This window comes from Vigna unguiculata, chromosome 6 (assembly GCF_037176805.1).
Source record: "Vigna unguiculata cultivar grain cowpea cultivar isolate G323 ecotype 2 chromosome 6, ASM3717680v1, whole genome shotgun sequence".
Lineage (NCBI taxonomy): Eukaryota > Viridiplantae > Streptophyta > Magnoliopsida > Fabales > Fabaceae > Vigna > Vigna unguiculata.
In genome coordinates this window covers 5,003,570-5,025,864 of record NC_140797.1, presented here as the reverse complement: position 1 = coordinate 5,025,864, position 22,295 = coordinate 5,003,570, and the positions used below count along the sequence as shown (strand labels likewise).

The 22,295-nt window shown below is 31.9% G+C and overlaps 1 protein-coding gene across 2 annotated transcripts; it reads left to right on the top strand.

Annotated features, from left to right (window-relative positions):
- Positions 1–10: 10 nt before the first annotated feature.
- Positions 11–11,400, top strand: LOC114188740 (long chain acyl-CoA synthetase 8-like). 2 transcript variants are annotated; one of them, XM_028077374.2, is made up of 12 exons: positions 11–98; positions 428–1,229; positions 1,323–1,403; positions 2,112–2,381; positions 2,662–2,793; positions 2,878–3,051; positions 3,828–4,057; positions 4,440–4,557; positions 4,775–4,906; positions 5,020–5,154; positions 5,248–5,454; positions 11,013–11,400. In XM_028077374.2, the coding sequence occupies exons 2-12, from the start codon at positions 783–785 to the stop codon at positions 11,184–11,186; spliced, it is 2,100 nt and encodes a 699-aa protein (XP_027933175.1). In that variant the 5' UTR covers positions 11–98; positions 428–782; the 3' UTR covers positions 11,187–11,400. The 2 variants fall into 2 exon arrangements, with proteins under 2 accessions (XP_027933175.1, XP_027933174.1); XM_028077373.2 differs by lacking the exon at positions 11–98 and adding an exon at positions 185–328.
- The last annotated feature ends 10,895 nt before the right edge of the window (positions 11,401–22,295 follow it).

The following is a 22,295-nucleotide window of genomic DNA, read 5'->3' as shown; positions in this document are numbered from 1 at the left end:
GTAACTTAACTTTTAAGTTTTCTTAGTATGTGTTGAATTAAAACTAAAAGTTGATTTCGATGTTACAAATAGAATTAAAAGACACCTTGACTTTTTGGGTACGCAACTAACCAATTCTTCCAAAATCATGAATTTTGATTCCAAATTTGACTAATACAGGATTCTTTATTTGTTTTGTACGGTGGAGTACTTCATTTATCTGAGTTTTGTGTGATTGAATAGTTTATTTTCTGGAATTTTGAATGGTTGAATAGTTAATTTCTATGAAGTTTTGTATGATTGAAAAGTTGACTTCTGGAATTTCGAATGGTTGAATAGTTGATTTTCTGTATGGTTGACTAGTTTATTTTCTTGAGTTTTTCTTTTCTTGCGGGTTTTGATGAATGTTTTTTATTTCTCACCTCAAGTTCATGCTTTGAATGTTCAGGTCAAAGGGTTTACTCGGTCTCAATAACATTTATAAATTCATTGATCGTGGCGGTTGGTATTATCAACTTTTGAAAGGGAGTACTTTCCAATTCCCAATTGAAATCAACCCCTTTTGTTTTTAGTTGAAATACATTGCATAATCACATTCAATTGCTTGGTTTATTGAGATTCTTGTATTTTATCTTGATTACATTATCCGACTGATCGTGTATTGTGTTGTTTAATTGTGATATCATTGAAGAAAAGTTGTGTTCAGTGCTTTCTTTCACCATTTGAACCAGAAAATCAAGTTGTGCTGTGCTCCATTTCTCCATTTGAACAAACTTTCAGGAATATCTTGCCATCACAGGAAAATGGTTGATCAAAATAGTAGTTCCTCATGGTTAAAATGCCTGAACAATATGAGTGGCATGGTTATGAGGAACGACCATGGAGGTGTGGCTGTGGAAGTTGGTGGTGAGGAAGGTTATGCAGTGCGCAATGCTCGAAAAAAAGAGTTGGTTGAAGTTCCTTGGAAAGGGGCACCAACCATGGCTCATCTGTTTGAGCAATCCTGTGGAAAACACCACAACAATCCATTTCTTGGGACAAGAAAATTACTGCAAAAGGAGTTTGTTCCATCCAGTGATGGCAGAAGGTTTGAGAAGGTTCACTTGGGAGACTATGAATGGAAAACCTATGGAGAGGTGTTTGCTTGTGTGTGCAATTTTGCTTCTGGAATTATGAAGTTAGGGCACAGTGTAGATAGCCGTGTTGCCATTTTCTCTGACACAAGGGCTGAGTGGCTGATTGCCCTTCAGGTAAATTCCTTCATTTCTTTCAATCATTCCATTTTCTTTTGGTTTAACTGTTCCGCATTCACACATTTTAATGAAAATCTTGCTAAACTTCAGGGTTGCTTCAGGCAGAATGTAACAGTTGTTACTATTTATGCTACACTTGGTGAAGATGCCTTGGTCCATTCGCTAAACGAGGTAAGAAGTTATTATATTCTAAAAATTACAAACTTTTTTAATCAAAGATTAGTATCAAAGGTATCACTGAAACAAAGAGATTCCAACAAAGTTGACATCTTATATAGTTCATCAATCATATGTCTTGTGCCAAAAAAAAAACATACGTCAATCAAAGGGGACTAAACCAAACTCATGAGAAAAGTCAAATAAACCTAAATTCAGGCTAACCACTTGAAATTAATACAGTTTTGATCTTCTGTTTATTTCTAATTCGCGATTTTATTTTCTATGGTTTTAATCTCCTTCTTTTAGAAAACATGCGATTTTGATCTAATCTTTAATTTTGCATACATTTTATTTCTTTTATTATGGCCTAATTGAACTCTAGATCTAACATATTCGTAACGTTAAAAATAATTGAAATAAAAAAAATATCTATAGAAAATTGAGGATTTGACCAAAATATGAAGACTAAAATCACGAAAAAAAATATAGAAGAATTAACATATCATTGGTGGGAGATTAAAGAAGGAGCACACTTACTGTTAAGTCATTACTGTAGCTGGTATAAGGAGCATCTTAGAGACTGTATAATGAGCATCTTAGAGACTGTATAATGAGATGAAAATAGTTGGATTTGATGAGGAGGCAAATCCAAAATGGTGAATGATTATGATACTGAAAGTTGTAGACATTTTCTCACTTTTTGCTTTGGAATGTGGACAGACTGAAGTGTCAACTCTGATATGCGAGTCCAAGTTGTTGAAGAAGTTGGATGCAATCAGATCAAGACTAGTCTCTATCCAAAATGTCATTTACTTTGAAGATGATAACAGTGATGAAGATTCTTTCTCAGGAAGTTTGAGCAACTGGACAATTGCTTCTTTTAGTGAAGTTGAGAAACTTGGTAAAGAAAATCCTGTTGAACCAAACTTGCCTTCCAAGAATGCCATAGCGGTTATCATGTACACAAGTGGCAGTACAGGTCTGCCAAAGGTTTGTTTCTTATTCAAGTTTTGTAACAGGTGTCCCTTTCTGTGTGTACAGACCCTTATTCATGTTCTTGATTGATGCATGTTTGCATAGTGCTTTGTTCAGATTCATACTCTTTACAGTCCCAACAATTGTAGTTCAGAAACATGAGTACACTTTGTTATTGGTATGACTTTACTGTCATCAATGACTTTGGGTTATAAAATATCCACAGGAACCATATTAAGATAGTGAATAAATATAAGGAAAATCATCCGTTCCGTGGTTTCCTCTGATTTGACAGGATGTTATGATTACTCATGGGAATATGGTAGCCACAACAACAGCTGTTATGACAGTGATTCCAAATTTAGGAAGTAAGGATGTGTACATGGCATACTTGCCCCTTGCTCATGTTTTTGAGATGGCAGCAGAGGTAATTTCCTCTTAGTCTTCTTCCAACTGTAAAAGTAGTTGATGATATTATCTCTTAAGACTCTAACTTGCTATGGTTGTCCAGTCTGTTATGCTAACTGCAGGTTGTGCCATCGGTTACAGCTCTATTCTGACTTTGACCGACTCATCCAGTAAAATCAAGAAAGGAACCAGGGGAGATGCCAATGTGTTGAAGCCCACCCTTTTGGCAGCTGTACCTGATATTATTGATCGTATTCGTGATGGAGTTGTAAAGAAGGTGTGAATCAAACTACCAAATTAACTTTTTATATATATAGTAAATTGGAAAGAAACAGGTATGCTTGGTAGCCAACTCTAAAAGTGATATAGTACTTCACCAATTCGTTAACTACTAAACTCAATCTCAGCTCATGAATGGTTTATGGTCTGATGCCTTAGCTACTCTAGTTTATCCTTTTACATCAGCAAAGAAGAAGAGCACAGACATCTATTGTAGGCTGCGTATTGATTTTGGTAGCCAACCATATGAATAGATGGTTTAACAACAAATGAAATTTGACAACAAACACATGAGAACTGAGGCTAAATTAACGGATGTATCATGTATTAGGTTTGACAATATCTTGGATTTCATTGTCGTTTTGATATGACTTTAGGACAATTTTGGTTGTTTTTGTAAGAGATCTGAACAAGGTAGAGGGAATAACATACAGCTTTATCCCACTTGATAAGCCCTGCTACATGGATCATATGATGCTATTGACTCTATAGAACAAAGTTCTCAATACATTAATTTATAGTGAACAATTTTATAATGGTTTCTCCTAAACATTGACTCTTTTAGTTCAATAATGTTATAGGATGAAAGGGTTATTTCTTGAAAGAATTAAAGGGAGACAATTTAGCTAGTGGGGGATTACTTGGATGAATACTTTTTTCTTTACAAATTGTAAAAACAAACTGTTTTTCTATCACTTTCCCTTGCTGTTGAATGTTTTATACTGGCAACTAAATAGTTATTCTCTTCCGTGCTCTTCCCTATAATTTACTTAGGTTGAGGATAGAGGGGGGCTTGTGAAGAATCTTTTTCATTTTGCATATCAGCGCCGAGTGACAGCTGTAAAAGGAAGCTGGCTTGGAGCTTGGGGATTGGAGAAGTTGGTATGGGAAACCATTGTCTTTAAGAAAATCCGTGCTGCACTTGGAGGACAACTCCGTTACATGCTTTGTGGGGGAGCCCCTTTATCTAAAGACTCACAAAACTTTATCAATATCTGCATGGGGTAATAATTACTGTCCTATCTTTATACTGCATATTATTAGAACTAACTTTTCATGGATTTAGGTGGTGGGGAAAGCTATCTTCTTTGCATTGGTTGATTTTAATGTGATTTTCTATCTGATAGTAAGTGTAAGATACAAAAACAATAGCAAAAGCCCTATCTAACTGATAAGATAGGCTATATAGATTGCGGAGCATTATTGAGCTTGGTTCAAGACTCAACACTTAGGAATATTTTTTATCTAAGAATAGATATAAGTTTTCTGGCGTAATGTAACATTCAAAAACAATTAATAAAATCATACTTTTCTCAGAAATTTTGTTCTCCTTTTCTCTATTAAATTCTAACGACATTCTGTCCTTTCATATTTTCTTGTCAACAGGGCTACTATTGGGCAAGCATATGGCCTGACTGAAACATTTGCAGGAGCTACATTCTCAGAATGGTACGACCACAAGGTGGGGCGTGTTGGACCACCTCTTCCTTGTTCCTACATTAAGGTACGCTGATATTCCATCAACGAAGAATCAGCGTGGTGTTTTTTCTAAACCCTGCATAATCACAGAAATTGCATTGATTTATTTAACAGTCGTTAATTATTACAATCTCATATTTGTGCATAATTAAACTTTGCGCACAATGTAAGTTGCAGTTAGTAAGTATCACTTATGAGGCTTAAAACGGGAGAAACTTGACTTCTTTAATGTTGTTGTATAGCTTGTTTCTTGGGAAGAGGGAGGGTATTTGACATCAGACAAACCAATGCCGCGTGGAGAGATTGTAGTTGGGGGATTCAGTGTAACCGCTGGTTATTTTAAGAATCAAGAAAAAACTGATGAAGTGTTCAAGGTAATTTTCAAACATTCAGTTATAATTATTTCCTTTTTAATTTTCATTCAAATGTTCCAAAACCTACCTTTTCTGATGTATGCCACATGGATAATTTTTTTAACTTAGCACAGGTTGATGAGCATGGTATGCGTTGGTTTTATACTGGTGATATTGGACAATGCCATCCTGATGGGTGTCTTGAGATCATAGATAGGAAGAAGGATATTGTCAAACTTCAGCATGGAGAATATGTCTCTCTTGGAAAGGTTACTCAAGTTATTCCATGCCGTTCACAAAATTCTAAGTAAATTTTTCAACTTGTACATTAACTGCTCTTTCATTATTTTTCTTAATTGCAGGTTGAGGCAGCACTATCATCATGTGATTATGTGGATAATATAATGGTTGATGCAGACCCCTTTTACAGCTACTGTGTGGCTCTAGTTGTTGCTTGTAATCATTCCCTGGAGAAGTGGGCCCAACAAGCTGGTATTGAGTACAAAGATTTTCCTGATATGTGTAACAAACATGAAACTGTCACCGAGGTCCTACAATCTATTTCTAAGGTTAGCTAATTGTGCATGTTTCCTTGCTTGCTAGCGCATAACCAAGATATAACTGATAGATTGCAATTACCAGAATGAAAATTGGAGATTTTATCATAGTATATACTTCCACGGGTTGCAGTGTTAAGATAGTAAATCATTCATCGACCTCCACCTGAAAACAAAAGATATGCATAAAGTTGGTCTTTGACATGGTATGAAAGCCTCAATTAAATGGTCTGGAGGTTGATCCTTGTTTCCTATAGTATCTATATCGCCTCACATTTATGTTAGGAAATTCCCCTTGGGGTTTCTGTTCTTTTACCTTGATACAGAAAGATTAATAAGAAAATTGCATATTAATAAGGAAGCTGCATCACAGCCAATCAATTTAACTCTGATTGATAATCAAAATTAATTTTTATTATTCCATTAGCATTTTTATTTATGGCATTGTATTTCTATATTTCTATAAATAAGCTAACTCTAAATAGAGTGCAGGCACGTCAATTTTGAATAATGATATTGTAATTCTTCCTCAATTCAATACATCCTACGGATTCTATTCATTCATAGGAATTCCTATAGTTTTGTAGTTCTTCGAATAGTTTTATTCCTAGTTCTACCTACATCATACCTATTGCTAAAATTTGATAATATTTCTTCAGTCGGATGAAGCTTTCATATGTGGAGCTTTTTTTCTGAAGGCTTTTTCCTCATTAGGCACTGCATCTACTTCTTTGTCACCTGTTGGTCATTTAATGAACATAGGTTGCCTCTGACAACGTCTGAAAAGACAAAGTTTACGCTTTGTTCTGTGTTTTTCTTTCACCAACACACTACCTGTTGAGAGAAAATAATTTTTTCTAATGATTATCTTTTTTCTGAAAAAGTATGATGAGGGTGTGGCCTTATGTGCCTATATAAACAACTCTTGGTGTTCATTTTTTTGTGAGTTCATTTTTGTGATTCTAGAGTATTATCTTCCAATAATACATGAAATCTGTCTGTGAGAGAAAAATAAGAGTTGAGAGAAGACAAAGAGTTAGAAAGAAAAAGCACACACAAAAAAAAAAAACTCCAAAACAAAATGATCTCCAAGTTCATTATTCTTAAAAAGTGAACTTTAAACATAATTCGACCGTAATATCTCTAATTGATATGAGATCTCCAACACTCCCATTCTAAGGACTAGACATTTCGAGCATGATAGATATTTGTGATAATGGTCCAATAGGGCCAACAAACTTCACTAGGATAGGCTTGATACTATCTTAAGAAGTGGACTTTAAGTTTGTTGGTGTAGGGTGACTCTAGAAAGGGGGATGAATAGAGTATGTAGACAATTTAAATATTTATGCGTAGATATAAATTAATAAAATATAGATATAAAGGATAGAAAAGCACACAAATTTTATACTGGTTGACTCGCAACACAAGGGCTATGTCCAATCTCTTAAACAAATCACTTAAGTTATTGCATTGATCAAAACCCTTGATTAGAACAAGTATCACTCTCTCCAAGTTATGATGAGTATCAACCTTTCTAGGTACACAAGTATCAGCCTCTTTAAGTTACAATGAGTTCCAACCTCTCCAGATTACAACTAGTTTCAACCTCTTCAAGTATTACCTTCTTAATTTCGCCTTGAGATTAAGAATTCTCAATCAAAATAACAAGAAAAACTCTCAAAATAAGAGAGTACAGTCAAAGCGCACAGGATAAAATTTCACTTTTTGAAGAATATTGTAATGTTTAAGCTCTCAACCCAATTCTCACAATTCACTATTTCATAGATATGACTCTCATAGGTTTATCAGTTGTGTATGTTGTTCACACTCTTTCTTCATTCAACTTTGCATCCTTTATATAGATGTTGAAGTGATAGTCGTTAAGGATTTGAATTTGAATAGCTTCATCAGTCTTCTCCTTGATTGTTCTTTATATGGAATGACTTGGTATATTATTCAATGTAATTCTTCAAGTCTTCAAATATCTTTGGATGAAATTCTTTTATTGTTTTCTTCTCCTTTTTCCTTCAGCACCAGCTTGATTTGGAGTCTTTTTAATTTGATCTTTTCTAACGTTCAATATCTGCATACTTATGGAAACTTTGTGTAGCATAATTATGGAATATCTCATTAGGATTATAATAACTACTAATTGCAATTAAGATCAATTCAATCATAAGTCTCAAAATGTTTATATATATATATATAATGAAAGTTTGATTTAAAAATATTCTATCTTCAAAATATAATTATCAAGAGATAATTTTTAAACGTTGTAGTTCTTTTAAATAATTTGATTTTTCAGTAATCAAATAAAATATTTCTTTCAATTTAAACTAAATATTCAACTAATAATTATACGAAAGAAATAACTTAGGCATAATGATCAAATTGTATTAGGTGCATCTAATGAGGGTAAGTCGTCAGGTTACTTGTGTGATGACTTCACTCGTCTGGTCTGGTCAACGTGACTTGTATCATCAACTTTGACTTGTCCAGTGAAGTTCACTTTGTTTTGACTTGTCTGGTCAAGTCCTTTGACTTGAGACGTCAACTCTTTTCTTCTAGACTTGTGTCATTCAATCTTTATATTTCATCTTATCTCTGCTGATTATGCTTTTGAGAAAACTTGCTTGATACTCGTGAATACACATTGGACAATCAAATGTATAATTACGGTTTATATATGGTGTATCATTAGACAATGTCTAACCAATGTTTCGTCTAATATTTGACATAGTCTAGGGATGCCTTGATCTCAACTAACCAGTGTCTTTTCTGGTTTGATGATGTTTTGTTATCATCAAAACACTTTACGCAAAAAGGGTTTGTTTGGTTTCAACAAAGTCTTCTATAAAACCGATTTATTAGTAAGATTTGTATCCGTTTATATACAATATAATTTAATCATATTTCTAATCGATGTGATATCTCCAAAAATTACTTTCTCTCCAGTTTAGAAGAAAACAATTACTCTGCTATTCTGTCTCATTAAATACATCCGAAATATATATTGATTGGATAATTCTGGAAACAAACACAACCTATTCTAGCAAACAAAACCCAGAGATTGCGGGATTAATATGCTAGTAATAAAACCAAGATATAGCCAATATGGAGACTCCCCTTAAAACCAATAGGAATAAAATCTAAAACATCTTGACACTCTCCCTCAAGCTGGTGAATAAGTGCTTCCCATTATGAGCTTAGATATAATTATCTCAAAGTTAATCTTGTTCAACCCCTTGGCGAGTATGTTTGCAAGTTGTCCTTGAGTATACACATGGAATGCAAATCATGCTACTATCAAACTTTTCTTTGATAAAATGTTTGCCCACTTCAATATGTTTAGCTCTATCATGTTATACCGAGTTGTGAGCTATATGCTAATTGCAATTTTTTTGTCACGATGTTGATTGTTTCTATCACAAACCTATGACCAAACAATTAATGTTTGAATTTTGCTACTGCTTTTGTTATTGTGTAAAATTCCCAAAAGTATGCAGATTGTTTTTGTAATATGGAATTTAACTTTTTGGAGAAAAAGACAATGTGATGATGACTTTGACTTAGAACAACTCCTATTTCAATTCTCAAGGCATCAATTTCAAGTATGAAAGGGTTGGAAAAATTTGGTAGTGTAAGGGATGGAGCTTAAACCATTACTATTCTTAAAGGCTGGAAAGTTTAGCCAGTGATAACATCTCGATAAAATTTGTGTTTCTTCATCTTGTAAACCCATATAGTTACCATTTTTTGTTGGATTTAATGTCTCCTAGAACATAGTTTGCAAGCTAAAAAAGACAGTATACAGGTTGAAATAGTCACCTGGAACATGGTTTGGTAGATTTACCAAAGTCATGATGAGCCTTAAATACAAACAGAGTCAAGGGGACCACACTTTATTTATCAAACATTCTAATTCAGGAGGAGTAAAGTATTGTTGGTCTATAAGGATGATATCGTTGTTATTGGAAATGACAAAAAGAAAAAAATAACAAAGGTTGAGTCAATGCCTTGTCAAAGAATTTGAAATCAAGACTTTACGAAAACTAAAACTTTTTCTGGGGATTGAAGTAGCTCATTCCAAGAAAGGGATTTTCATATCTCAACAAAAATATATTAATGACTTGCTACAAGAAACATGTAAAATAACATGCAAACCAACAAGCACTCATGTTGATCGAAATACAACGTTGAGAAGTGCAGAGGATGATGTTGTTATAGATATAGAAATGTGCCGTAGACTTGTGGGAAGACTTATTTCTCTATCTCACACTAGGCTAGATATTGCTTTGTTGTGAGCCTCGTCAATCAATTTATGCACCAACCAAAGGGAGCACGTTTATAAGGTTCTCTCATAATTGTCCAGTATTTGAAAGGGACACCAAAAAGAGAAATTTTGTTCAAAAGAAACAAGAATGATAGGCTTGAGGCATATATTGGTGCTTATTATGAAGGTTCAGTTGTGGATAGAGGCCAAGTACCGGATATTCCACCTTCCTAGATTGAAACATAGTAACTTGGATTAGTAAATAACAAAGTGTGGTAGCTACGTCTAGTGTTGAAGCAAATTTGAGCAATGACTCGATGAATATGTGAACTGTTATGACAGTTGGAAGTAGGATGAACCTATGAGGTTATATTATGAAAATAAATCAACAATCAACATAGCTCACAACCCAGCACATGATAGAACTAAACATATCGAAAAGGATAGACATTTTATCCAAGAAAAACTTGACAATGACATGATTTGCACTCCATGTGTGTCTACAAAAGGATAACTTGTAGACATACTCAATAATGGATTGAACAACAATAGCTTTGAGAGAATTATATCCAAACTAGGAACGGATAACACAAACTTGAGAGTGAGTGTCAAAATATATTTTAGGAAGTTTTAGATATTATTCCTATTAGTTTTAATTATGTATATTTGTTATATACGGTTTTTATTACTAGGAAGTTTTAGATATTATTCCTAGTAGTTCTAATATATTTGTTATATCTGGTTTTTATTACTAGCATAATAATCCTGCAATCTCAATGATTTGTTCCCAGAATAGGCTATTCATTTTTCCAAAATTATCCAACAAATATATATATATATATATATATTGAGATATAATAAGAAAAAAAAGAAATTATTTTCTTCTAACTTGAGAAGTATGATGAAGCTTCCATTTATCATCTAGTTCTTCATCATCTGTTGCTCATTTAATGAAAATAGGTTGCGTCTTATGTGTCTATGTAAGCACTTTTTATTTAGGATTCTCTTACGGTAATATGAAAAACTTTTCTTCTTCATTTTCTCTGTTCCATTACAAACTTTTCTACGTTTACTTTGATTTAGTCTCCTACATTGCTAAAGCTTTAACACCTATCATTGTTTTGACTGGACATTATTTCCGTTGATCTGAAGCTTGACGGATAAACTCTGCAGAAATTATATTTCGATCTTCCAAACAATATAGTTTTATTTATGATGCAACAATAAGTAGGAAATTATAAGTTAATAAGCATTGTGTATTGATGATTAATGGCTAAACCTTTATTCATGTCAGGTTGCAAAAGCTAAAAAGCTGGTGAAATCTGAAATTCCTGCAAAGATCAAGTTGCTTCCGGATCCATGGACACCTGAATCTGGATTAGTCACTAATGCTCTCAAGATAAAGAGAGAACAGCTGAAAGCCAAATTCAAAGATGATCTTCAGAAGTTGTATGCATCAAGTCTTTAATTTTTTTGTCAACATATTGTGCAGTGTAAGTTATGTAATTTGTTTTTTCTTTCTAAATCTGAAAGTAGTGTGTTAGTGTGTGTATTGTTTGTAAATTGTAATATATATTTCATATGGCACAGCAAAGACATGCATGATACAGTCATCCAAAGTGCAGTAATGGAAAGTAATTATATGAGCAATAATTTCACTCTATAAATAAGTTATACTGATACCTAATGTTTTTGTTTCCACGAAATATTTCTTATTATGTTTACATTAACCTTAAATAGTGATAGATATTTTTGTTTTTTACCAACCAAGTAGTTATGATATCATAACACATAAAGGTGAGCTAGTTCTCGAACTTCTTTTTTGTTAATAATACGAACACATTTCGTAAATATTTTATTCCCGAAAGACTTCCAACCTTAACATGTCCCTCCTAATCTGAAATTCCCAGTCTGGGTATATTTCAGAATACCCATTCGAAAAATAAAAAAAATTGTTCCAGCAATGGCTATGAGCAACACCAGCCACAAACGATGTCTCTTGTGGTGGCAATGTAGCAAACGAAATGGAGATGGAACAGCTGAAGGAGAAGCGACAAATGGAAAACGATTGAACGTTATATTGAAGTCGTATACAGAATTTCAGTTGTCATATGTGAAATACTTTTTTTGAGAAAGGTATTTTACATCATATTAAAAGTTTAAAACATGTATATAGTCTAATGGCTTATGTATTAAGTGGCACTTAATATGAGAATTTTCGATGAGTCCTTGATAAATTTTATGATTTATTGAACATTTAATAAATTTTCATTTTAATTGACTTTCTACCGTTAAATTTTTGTGTTAAGTATATGACGTGACTCTTAAGTAGTCGAACGATTATATCTCGTTAGATAATTTTCTTAGATTTGTTTTTACATGTTATTTTTATTATTTTATAATTTATAATTTTATAATTTTATGATTTTATAATAACTTGTAATTTTATATTTATAGTTTTATAAAATTTTAAAATAATAAAATAACATATAATGAAAACTTACTAGTATAGAAAATGAATATTACATCAACTTTTTTGGGCATATTACATCGATTTTTACACCGATGTTGTATGAGGCGATGTAATAAGTGTGAGACCTATTACATCTGTAGCTAGAACCGATGTAATATCACATATATAACCCCAGTTTACCGAAAACCACTTTAATAAAGAGAATCATCAAATAGAGAAAGGAGATATTACCTTATGTGTGACCTTAGTCGATGTAATATTTATTGTTGTTTAAAAAACAAAGTAGTGTATATTAAATCAATTGTGACCATAACCTGCACAAGACTATTATGCTAAAGGTTGTAGACAATTCAATTACTTTATGTTTTCTAATAATACTTAAACATCAATAATTGTCCTAAGGTACAATAAATTACTAAAGCATATCAAAACTATTATGCTAAAGGTTATGGCCAAAATACTTAAACACCCAAATAAAACATTCCTAATGGTTATTAAAACTATTTTTTACGCCTAAAAAAATATCTTATCCATACCATGTGAATTTCTTCAAGTTTGTTTGTTCCCAATGGTTTGACACCCTAAAAAACCTGTAATATGGAAAATACATATTAATTATGTTATAATATAGCATAGGAAGCAAAGTTAAACATCGATAGTTAAAGAAACTCTTACATCGATCCGTGAATCAATAATGTTAGCACAAACTATGGTCCACATTCAATACATAATGTAGTATCCACACTCAAAGCTTCTACATTGCTTATTGCACTAATATATGAAATTTATCAAATTAATATATGAAAAACTAAGATAAATTAGTTGCTAATATATGGATTCAATGCAAACTACGTACCATAGGATAAATCCAATCAAAATGGGATGAATATGTCGTGGATTTACCATCTAAGACATCATTGACATTAATAGCACTAAAAATAGAAGTTATTAGTAATTTACAACATAATCACGATAAAACTAGTCATTTACAACATAATCATGATAAAACCCATTACTTTTGTAGTTAACACATAACTTTGTATTAAAGTTTTCAATTCTTTGCTTGGCTCCTTATGCAATGAACAAAACCACACGACAATATGGTCTATGGGACAAACAAGAATCAATTGCCAATGAGACCTATTAAATAAGGATTTTAGTTAGTGATTTGGATCTAGATAGATAATAACTAAAGTGAGTGAGTTCAACTTACGCATGGAAATAAGGGGCGATGTAAATTCTTTTATTCACAATATACATTCAACTCTTGAGATTGAGATATGGTTGAGAGGTTTACAACTTCACCATACTAGGTCCACGTTGAATAACTCTTTAAGAAATCATCACAAAGAAGATATTCTCTTAACTAAATTGGTTGTCGTCTCCCATTCAAACAATTAACAAAGGAACATTAATATTTTCCATTCACAATTCTTGCATTTCATTGAGCAAATTGTAGAAACTCTTCAACATGATTTTCATACATGTCACCCAACTTCGATCCATTATTACACAATATAAGAACTCATTTATGGATGCATTCAATCTCCCAAAACTGTCCCAAATGGACAGTTCAAGTTTAGCATAATGATTTTCTATATGCTTTCTTTAATTTTAAAATAATTAAAGATAAAAGTACAATTCAATCTTTACATTGAATCTTAAACATGAAGTTAAGGCCCAACTATAACAATGATACTTAAAATAACAACTTCTAAAAACATAGTTGAGGGTCGAAATCCCTCAGACTCCACCAACATGTTCAACATATAATGGGTAATGCACAATAGAGGTAGAACAACACTTAATGGAGCCTCCAACAACCCAAGCGAGGGCGATAACAGCCAATGGATGGGGCCCAAGCAACGACAAGTGGCAGTAGCGGAAAAGAGGGTTTTTGCGAAACAATTGAGGAGACCACCAATACAGGTAGAGGAACCCTAAATGGACCACCCATTAACTTAGAGGAGGACAACAACAACAAAAATGGGATGGAATTGCAAATGACGACAACGAGATGGATCCCTTTTTTGAAATCACCCCCTTGGAGCAATGCACAATGTGAAACCACCTCCTTGGCGTTGTTGTAGTGGTGTGGCAGCGTGGTGAAATGAGAAACACCCAGTCCTTAACAATGACGAGGTAAGTGAGCTTTGTGAGGGCTTCGAATGGAGGACCACCAACGGTTTCAAATGAAGGACCCACAACGACTTTGAATGTTTAAGGTGCAAATGAAGGAAGAAGAAAGCGAAGAAGAGGAATGAAGTGCGAAAATGAAGAAGAAAATGGGGAAACCTATCACACCTTGGGGATTAAAAGTGATACTACATCGGTTCCCTTGAATAACCGATGTAATCGAGTTAAATTTAAAATAAAAAAGTCGGGTTTGATTTTTTTTGGCCCACTAATAAGTGAGTCGGGTTGGGTTGGTTCACTAAGTGACCAACTTGTGGTGGGCCGGGTTAGGTCGGGTCGGGTTACCTGATTTGATAACTTTACCATGCAATCAACTACATCGATTTTTGTGTAAAGGATGTTATATCCTGTTGTTATATCATGCTTCTGGACTAGTGACTCAGGGATGTGATATGAAAAGATAAGAACTACGACAATCACTTAACAACCATATCATCATTCAATTAATAGTTAACAAAAACATTTAACAACATAGACTCAATTGAAAAATATAAATTTATTGAGTACTTAATAAACCATAAAAATTTAACAAGAATAGGAAGTTCTTTTACTTGAACAGAAATATTTTTTTTGTCAAACAAGATTCCGAAATAAAATGGAAGATAAATTTTTGGTGCACAATATAATTATTTACATTGAAAAAAAAATATAACTGGAAATTTTAGTTTTGACTTAATTATTGATATGTTTAATAATTTAAAGGGTTAAATATGTCTTTTATCACATACCTTTGAGTGAAATTAGAATTAGTCTCTTCGAAACTTTGGCCCAATTTAGTCTCTAGCTTTAAAAACACATGAATTTAGTCATTTTAACTAACTTTTGTTAAGTTTATTTGATGTTTCAAACGTGTTTCATGGTAGCATTTGAGTTGTTTACACCATTTGGCATATTTATGCTTCAATGTTGGCTTAGAAATGCATTTGAAATGTCAAATAATCTTCATAATGACCAAATTCTTGCATTTCTAATTCCAATTTTCATTGAAAGTTAAGTGATAAAAACATATTTACCCCTAATTTAAAAGTTAAGGACTAATCTCCACCTTGAAATATTTCCATGTTTACATAACACAATTTCCCCCTTAACCTTTCCTAGATCTAAGCTATCTACCAAATACAACTCTACACTTACTTTTAAGCTTGCATTCCCATCATATATGAGTACCATTTAGAGTCATGTTCGTATAGAGGAGGCATGATATTGGCTTGACACATGAACAATTTTTAAAACAAAATAAAATTAAAAGAATTAAAAAAATAAAAAATCACGAAATGACACATGTCAGTTACAGTTCACAATCTGTTAATTATTTTAACAGTGTTAGAAAAAGGACCAAATTGAAAAAAAATGACAAATATTATAAACAAATTGAACAAAATTGATGAATATTAGAACCCAATTGATAAAAAAAAATTAGGACCAAACTGAAAAAAAACTAAATGAATATTAGGACCAAATTAGTATTTAAACCTAATTTATATCTTTGATGTGAACTCAAGTGATATCTTTGGGAACGATTTTCTCTTTTCAAGCAGAACAATCCCAAACTTAAACAACTCTTTCTCTTTTAATCGTCAATGCTATGATTTTACCTTTATCCCATTTTTTATAACATCATTTTTTTGTTATAATATGGTTATGAAATTACGTTATACATTTTACTGCATAATTTAAATTTATTCTCATGAGTTTTCAAATAACCAATAATATAAAGTGGGCCATTTAACACACCAAAAACTGCTAATAGGTGAGTTTACACACCAAATGCCATGACTTTCAATCTCTTGTTTGTCCATTTCCTTTTGACATTCAATCTCTCATGCCCTTCATCGGCTTTATTTGCCAAATCAATATAAAATCCAAATCAAAATTATAAAGAATAAGTGCTAATTTTTTTATTTGGTCTTAATATTTATTCATTTTTTTTTCTTTCAATTTGGTCATAATATTCTTTTTGTGTTCAATTTGATCATAATATTCAGCATTTTTTTTTAATTTAGTCATTTTTGCTAACACCGTTGAAATAATTAACAGATTGTAAACAATAACTAACACATTTCATTTTATGGTTTTTTTTTAAATTCTATTTAAAAAATGTCCACGTGTTAGAGTCAATTTTTATATTCAATTTGGTCTTGATATTCATTATCTTTGTTCAATTTGGTCCCAATTTTTTTTAAATTGAGCAATTTTATTCCTCTCCAATTTGAGACCAAATCTAATTTTGATATAAATGTTATACCAATATTCTTATTAAAATTCACATTTTTATTAAATATTTTTAATTTAGAGTTACAATTAGTTTAAAATTTACTATATTACTAAGAAAAATTACCATTAGGTAAAATACACTATTGCCTATACTTCTATTATTGACATGTGTGCAAATATTTGGGTTTTTGGTGATTTTATACACTTTCAGTTACAATATTACCCTGCTTATTATACTGACACGTGTAAAAAAGTTAGTCTTTTTGGTCATTGTTAGAAGTGGGTTTGAAGCCTAACTCAACCCTACAAAACTGGCTTGTAAGGTGAGGATTGCACCCACTTATTTATTGTGAATTGGCCTTATCTCTAGTCTATATGAGACTTCCAACACACCCCTAGTCTATGTGGGACTTCCAACACACCCCCTCACACCAAGGTATATTCATCTCGTGCGTGGGACTAGAAATTAATGGGTGGTTCGTCAGCGACCTGATATCGGGTGGAACAAAATGTCCAAGAAACCAACTTTGGAACAAATGATAGATTTTGTGACTTAGATATATCACTTATAATATCCTGCAGGCACATTTTGTACTAGAATACATCTGAATTAACAAATCATCTTCAGAAATAGTTCTCTTATGTCAACTGTCATGTTTTTGCTAAATAATATTTGAATTGCTAACAACAAAGGATCATGTTTCAGCATATATTTAACTTCATTTTGCAAGTCCTCAACCTATATTTATGTATTTATTGAGTCAACCTCTCTTCCATCCATTTGTTACATAAATTGTGCATGATTATCATGTAAAAGCCAAGCATGTGCTTACCCTTTTCTTGAAAAAATAAAGATAGTTATAATAAATTGATTGACAAGAAAAAATTTATGGGTTTTTATTATTTTTTTATCATCATTCCTATTAATATCCCTATTATTATTAATATGATTTCATGCTTTGTTTAGTATGTGAGATTTCATATGAGATAATAACATGTGTGTGCTTGACATATGTAGAAGAACGTGGCAAGATATCAGATTTCTTCACTTCTGGGTATACCATCCAATATACAAAGAAATATGAGATGATTAAGAATCATTTTGCATGTAAACACAATTTGAATTTGAATATGAAAATCCGGAAATGGAAAGTGTTGTCATTACACCATGAGATCATCTAAGGAATCTATAATAAATTTAAGCTTTCGTACTTAAACATCAATGACAAATTTTCATGTATACCAGATAATTTTGTTCATATTCAGCCATTCAACATACCTATGAATTTAGTAATTCTGCATGGGTATTGTTTGGATCATTCCTCGTAACTATAATTAACTTAATTCTATCAATGTCCATTTCCATTTGTCTTTTTTTTTTCTTTAAACAAAAGGCATTTAAACATTTTAGTTGGTATTGAACTCAATTAACTTAACTACACGTATTTTTAGTATTTTATAGAATATGTATTTAATAAATTCAATATTTTATTTTACTTATCATATATATATATATATATATATATATATATATATATATATATAATAATAATAACAAATATTTACATATTTTTAGATATTATATTATATAAGTTAAAATCAACTATGTAGGTGATATTTTGAATACTTAATATTATTAACAATAGCATGAAATTTAATTGTTGAATTAATTAGCATAAACAAATTTGTATCTAAATGTTATTTTATAATCTTAATATTTATCATTGAAAAAAAATGTATCTAATTATGTATGTTATTACAAAAATAATTGTTTTTAGTAGGGATTATATTTGTCATTTTCAGGGGTTTTAACCCCCACTAATGGGTTTACCTGGGTTTACAATTTTCTTGGAAGAACTAGCGTGGCTAACATATTATCGAGAATTTTTAACAACCCTTGGAAAAGCGCAATTTGCTTGGGGTTTCCAAAACCCCCGCTACTGCCTATGGTTTTCCAAAAGCCCCGCTACTGTATGGGGTTTTCAACAAAAACTCCAATATTTCCTATTTGTTTGTTTCGTATTTTTCAATAATACATAAATCCTGAAATAAAAGAAAAATTATAAAAGACAACGATTTTAGATTTTTGGTATTTATAATTTGTGCATATAACTTTTATAAAAGGAACAAAGAACGAAGTTTACAGTTTTAATATCAAACAATGAAAATGATAAAGCGTAAAAGTTAAAATTAACAAGTCATTACAATGTTATTTGTTTTAAATCAGAAAAATAAACATAAAGAAAAATTAAATAGCATCCCTCTAATGTGGTGCTTGATGTTGATCAATCATGATAATCATGCTTTTTCATTTTTAATCATGATGATGCAATTTGGGAAGGCCATGAAAGAGTTGGGGAGTGTCCATGAATGAGATCATTAGTCAGACCACAACATCAACATCAATTGTCATACCAAAGTACTTACTGTAATTTCTAATGAATGCTACCTACAACAAGACAACAATACAAGAAAAAAATTAAATGATTGAGAAAGAATATCTAAGTGAAACAAAATCCTCTGCTTTGAAGTCTAACCAGGGGTAGAATATATTTCATTAGGTGATAAAATAGTAAAAATCAACTTTGTTGAAATTGCTAACACCAAAGGAGACTTTTGAATTCCAAGTTCAATGATTTTAGTGGGAGTAGATGATAAGTGAAGATCTTCACCGTAATCTAACTGTACAATTAAACCATTTCAGTTAAGCAGGTCATATTAATGCTCATGATACAACTCTTCCTGTGCATCCATCAAATCATATAAGTTACATGGCTTTTGTAGTGTTTGAAGTAGAAAAACAGACCTAGCCAGGCCACTGGGATGCAAGGAATGGGCTTGCTATGCAAACGATAATAACTTGGAACTGTTTTTCCTAACCTGGAACTATTTTTCCTGATTTAATAAGTTTGGCTTAATTCCATTTTCAGAATAAGAGAACAAACAAGTGAAGAAAATTACTCATAATTTATAACAAAGCATGACAAGGTAACCAATTCAATTTGGAAAGAAAAAAACACACGAAAATTCTAGATAAGCAAAAAAAATTTTGTCAAACATGTAAACTCACTCTATTCCTTTTCAGTTACCATTTCAATCCGAGGGTTGCACAACAATAGAATTCAAAGTAATTTAAGAATCTGGTGGGGAGAAGAACAATCCTCATTCACTTGAAGTTTAGAGATAATGCTCATTAATCCATTTTCTAACAAATATGTTAGCATGGATATTAGAGATATGGTTGTGTATTAAATCTGAGATTACTGATAAAGAAAATGTAAAATCCTTGCAGAGATATGGTTAAGTATAAAATTTGAACTTAATTGACTTCTTAATCCAAAGAGGGACTACATTATACGAGGTTTATAAGAGTATTTAGAAACTCTTATTATTGTTAAATTCATTACTTAGAAACCTACAAGCAAAGCTTCATATACAACATCAAGTCCACAAAACTAACAATCCAAATTTTTAGGAATCTACAACCAAGCAGGCAATACAAACCTAAATTATCATAAAAGGAAACTACTCTTTCATTAGTAATTTAGAAGAAGCAAGCCACTAAACTTTACAGATCCAATTAAAAGCAGGTAAAGACATGTTGCCACATGTATTTAGATATTGCTTCAGAAATTTCAATTTAAAATACAACTTTTACAAAACTTCTATTAAAAATATAAATAGAGGCAATTTTCATCTTACAAAATATAAATAGAGGTAATTTTCACCTTACATACTAATTTTGTAAGGAATAATTACACTTAAACTCACTTCGTAATTCACAATAATGCCAATTTTATGGACATAGGGGTTTATTATCAAAACTAGAGTCAACTAATCTAAAGCCCCCAATTTCATGAACATAGGGACTTATTATCAAAATTAGAGCCAACTAATGTAAAGCCATCTTACAAATTATCGAAAGCCTCACTTTATCATGACATTTAGTCACTAATAAATCGTTGAACATAAAAGGTATTGATATCTTAGTCATCAATGCACAGATTAATAAGGATCCAAACATATTATATCATTTTGATTCACAACACAATGTATAATTTGATTAAAACTTTGAAAGAAAAAAAAAACAAAGAAATTACTATGGAGTAGTTTATACAAATTCATACGTACCTTGGTTGTTCGAAGCGGATAGTTCTTGCGCAGATTACTATTTTTGTTACTATGCCATTTAATAAAAGAATCAATTGGGAGTTAATAAAATACGTGAGGACTTGTGAAGACAACTGAAGTTAAGAAAAGGTTCTAGAAACTTGAAATCAAATCATCAAGATTTCAGGAAAGGGCCAATAGATGGAATAATCTATACTTTGCTAGCATAGTCTTAAATTCGATTCTTGGAACCATTGATAAACTTGAAACAAAAAAATCAATGCCTTTGTTCATGAGAGATGGAACTATTAGATCCTGCATAAGTAAATGAAATCTATTAACATCATGAGACTCCTTTAATGCTTATAGTCAAAACTAAGTCGATTATCCTTCATGAATTAACCTTAAAACAAACAAATATGAATTATAGACAATCAAAAGAAAATCAGAACAACTTAAACAAAGTTATTGGAACCTATAGACGAAGTCTTGATAAAATTGTATATAAACATTATTAATTGATCATATTAATCAATGCAGTAGATACAAAACTTATAAAGCCTATACTTTCTCACTTCCAACAATAGCTGCTCAGAAACAAGAAAACGTTTAGTGTCAAGCTTCCTATCTCCTACCATATGAGAGTACTATATGTTGACATGAGAAGCCAAGGTGTTTTGCTTCTTGAAGATTTGATGAAGATTGAATGAATTTCTTTTGAACTATCTTGAAGCCATAACCATTGGAATGAAGCCTACATTGATAAAGGAAAGGAGATTTGATGATATCCATGGTGATCAAGGCTGGAATGTGTGCTCTCCATGTAGTTACATCATTAAGAAAGTGTATTTGTTGTTTGTAATTCATGTTGTAGACCTTAAAGCATTAATTAGATGTAGTTTGGTCTTTGTTGTGTTTTTAATCTGTTGAATGGTTTTTCAACAGGTTAAAATGTCTCTTTTAATCTATTGAATGGTTTTTTAACAGGTTAAAAGGTTGGCTGCAGTAGTCTTAAACTGCAACAAATTCAATCAGTTGATTTAGATTTTAATTGACTGATTTCACTTAAGTAAAGTGAAATCAACCGATTGATTTGAAAATCAACCTGTTGAATTTCATAACAGTTTGACTATAAAAGCTGTGATTTTCGAAAGAGAGGTCTGTTGATCATTTTAGAGCACGATTTGGTTATGGAAACTTGTGGAAACTCTCTCCTTCGTGATCATAGGTGTTGTAGCTGTTGAAGATTGATCTTTGATCAATTCTTGAAGCTTTTGGCTTGGTTTGAAGCTTGGAGAAAGTGGTTTGTGGTAGGCAAGGTTGTTCTACCACTAAGGTTTGATCTTTCTCAAGCTTTGTGTGTGTGCCTGGTGGTTTTCCAGGTCTGCAAGAGGGTTCTTGCTGTGCTGGTGTGATTCTTATGTGATTCAAGAGTCTTGTGTGGTGTTTTTGCATATTTTGGAAGTGTAAGGGTGGATACTTTGTAAAACTTTTGAAATAGTGCAAAGTCAAGCTAAGGTTGCCTTGACAAACTGGATGTAGCTCAGGTTTGAGTGAACCAGTATAAAAATTCGTGGTGTCCTC

What these genes read in the sequence shown, in the direction of transcription:
- LOC114188740 (XM_028077374.2), top strand. Translation starts at nt 783, where the DNA reads ATGGTTGATCAAAATAGTAGTTCCTCATGGTTAAAATGCCTGAACAAT. An exon ending in GCAGTACAGGTCTGCCAAAG is followed by an intron (nt 2,382 to 2,661) that starts GTTTGTTTCTTA and finishes CTGATTTGACAG; the next exon opens with GATGTTATGATTACTCATGG. An exon ending in TTTTTGAGATGGCAGCAGAG is followed by an intron (nt 2,794 to 2,877) that starts GTAATTTCCTCT and finishes ATGGTTGTCCAG; the next exon opens with TCTGTTATGCTAACTGCAGG.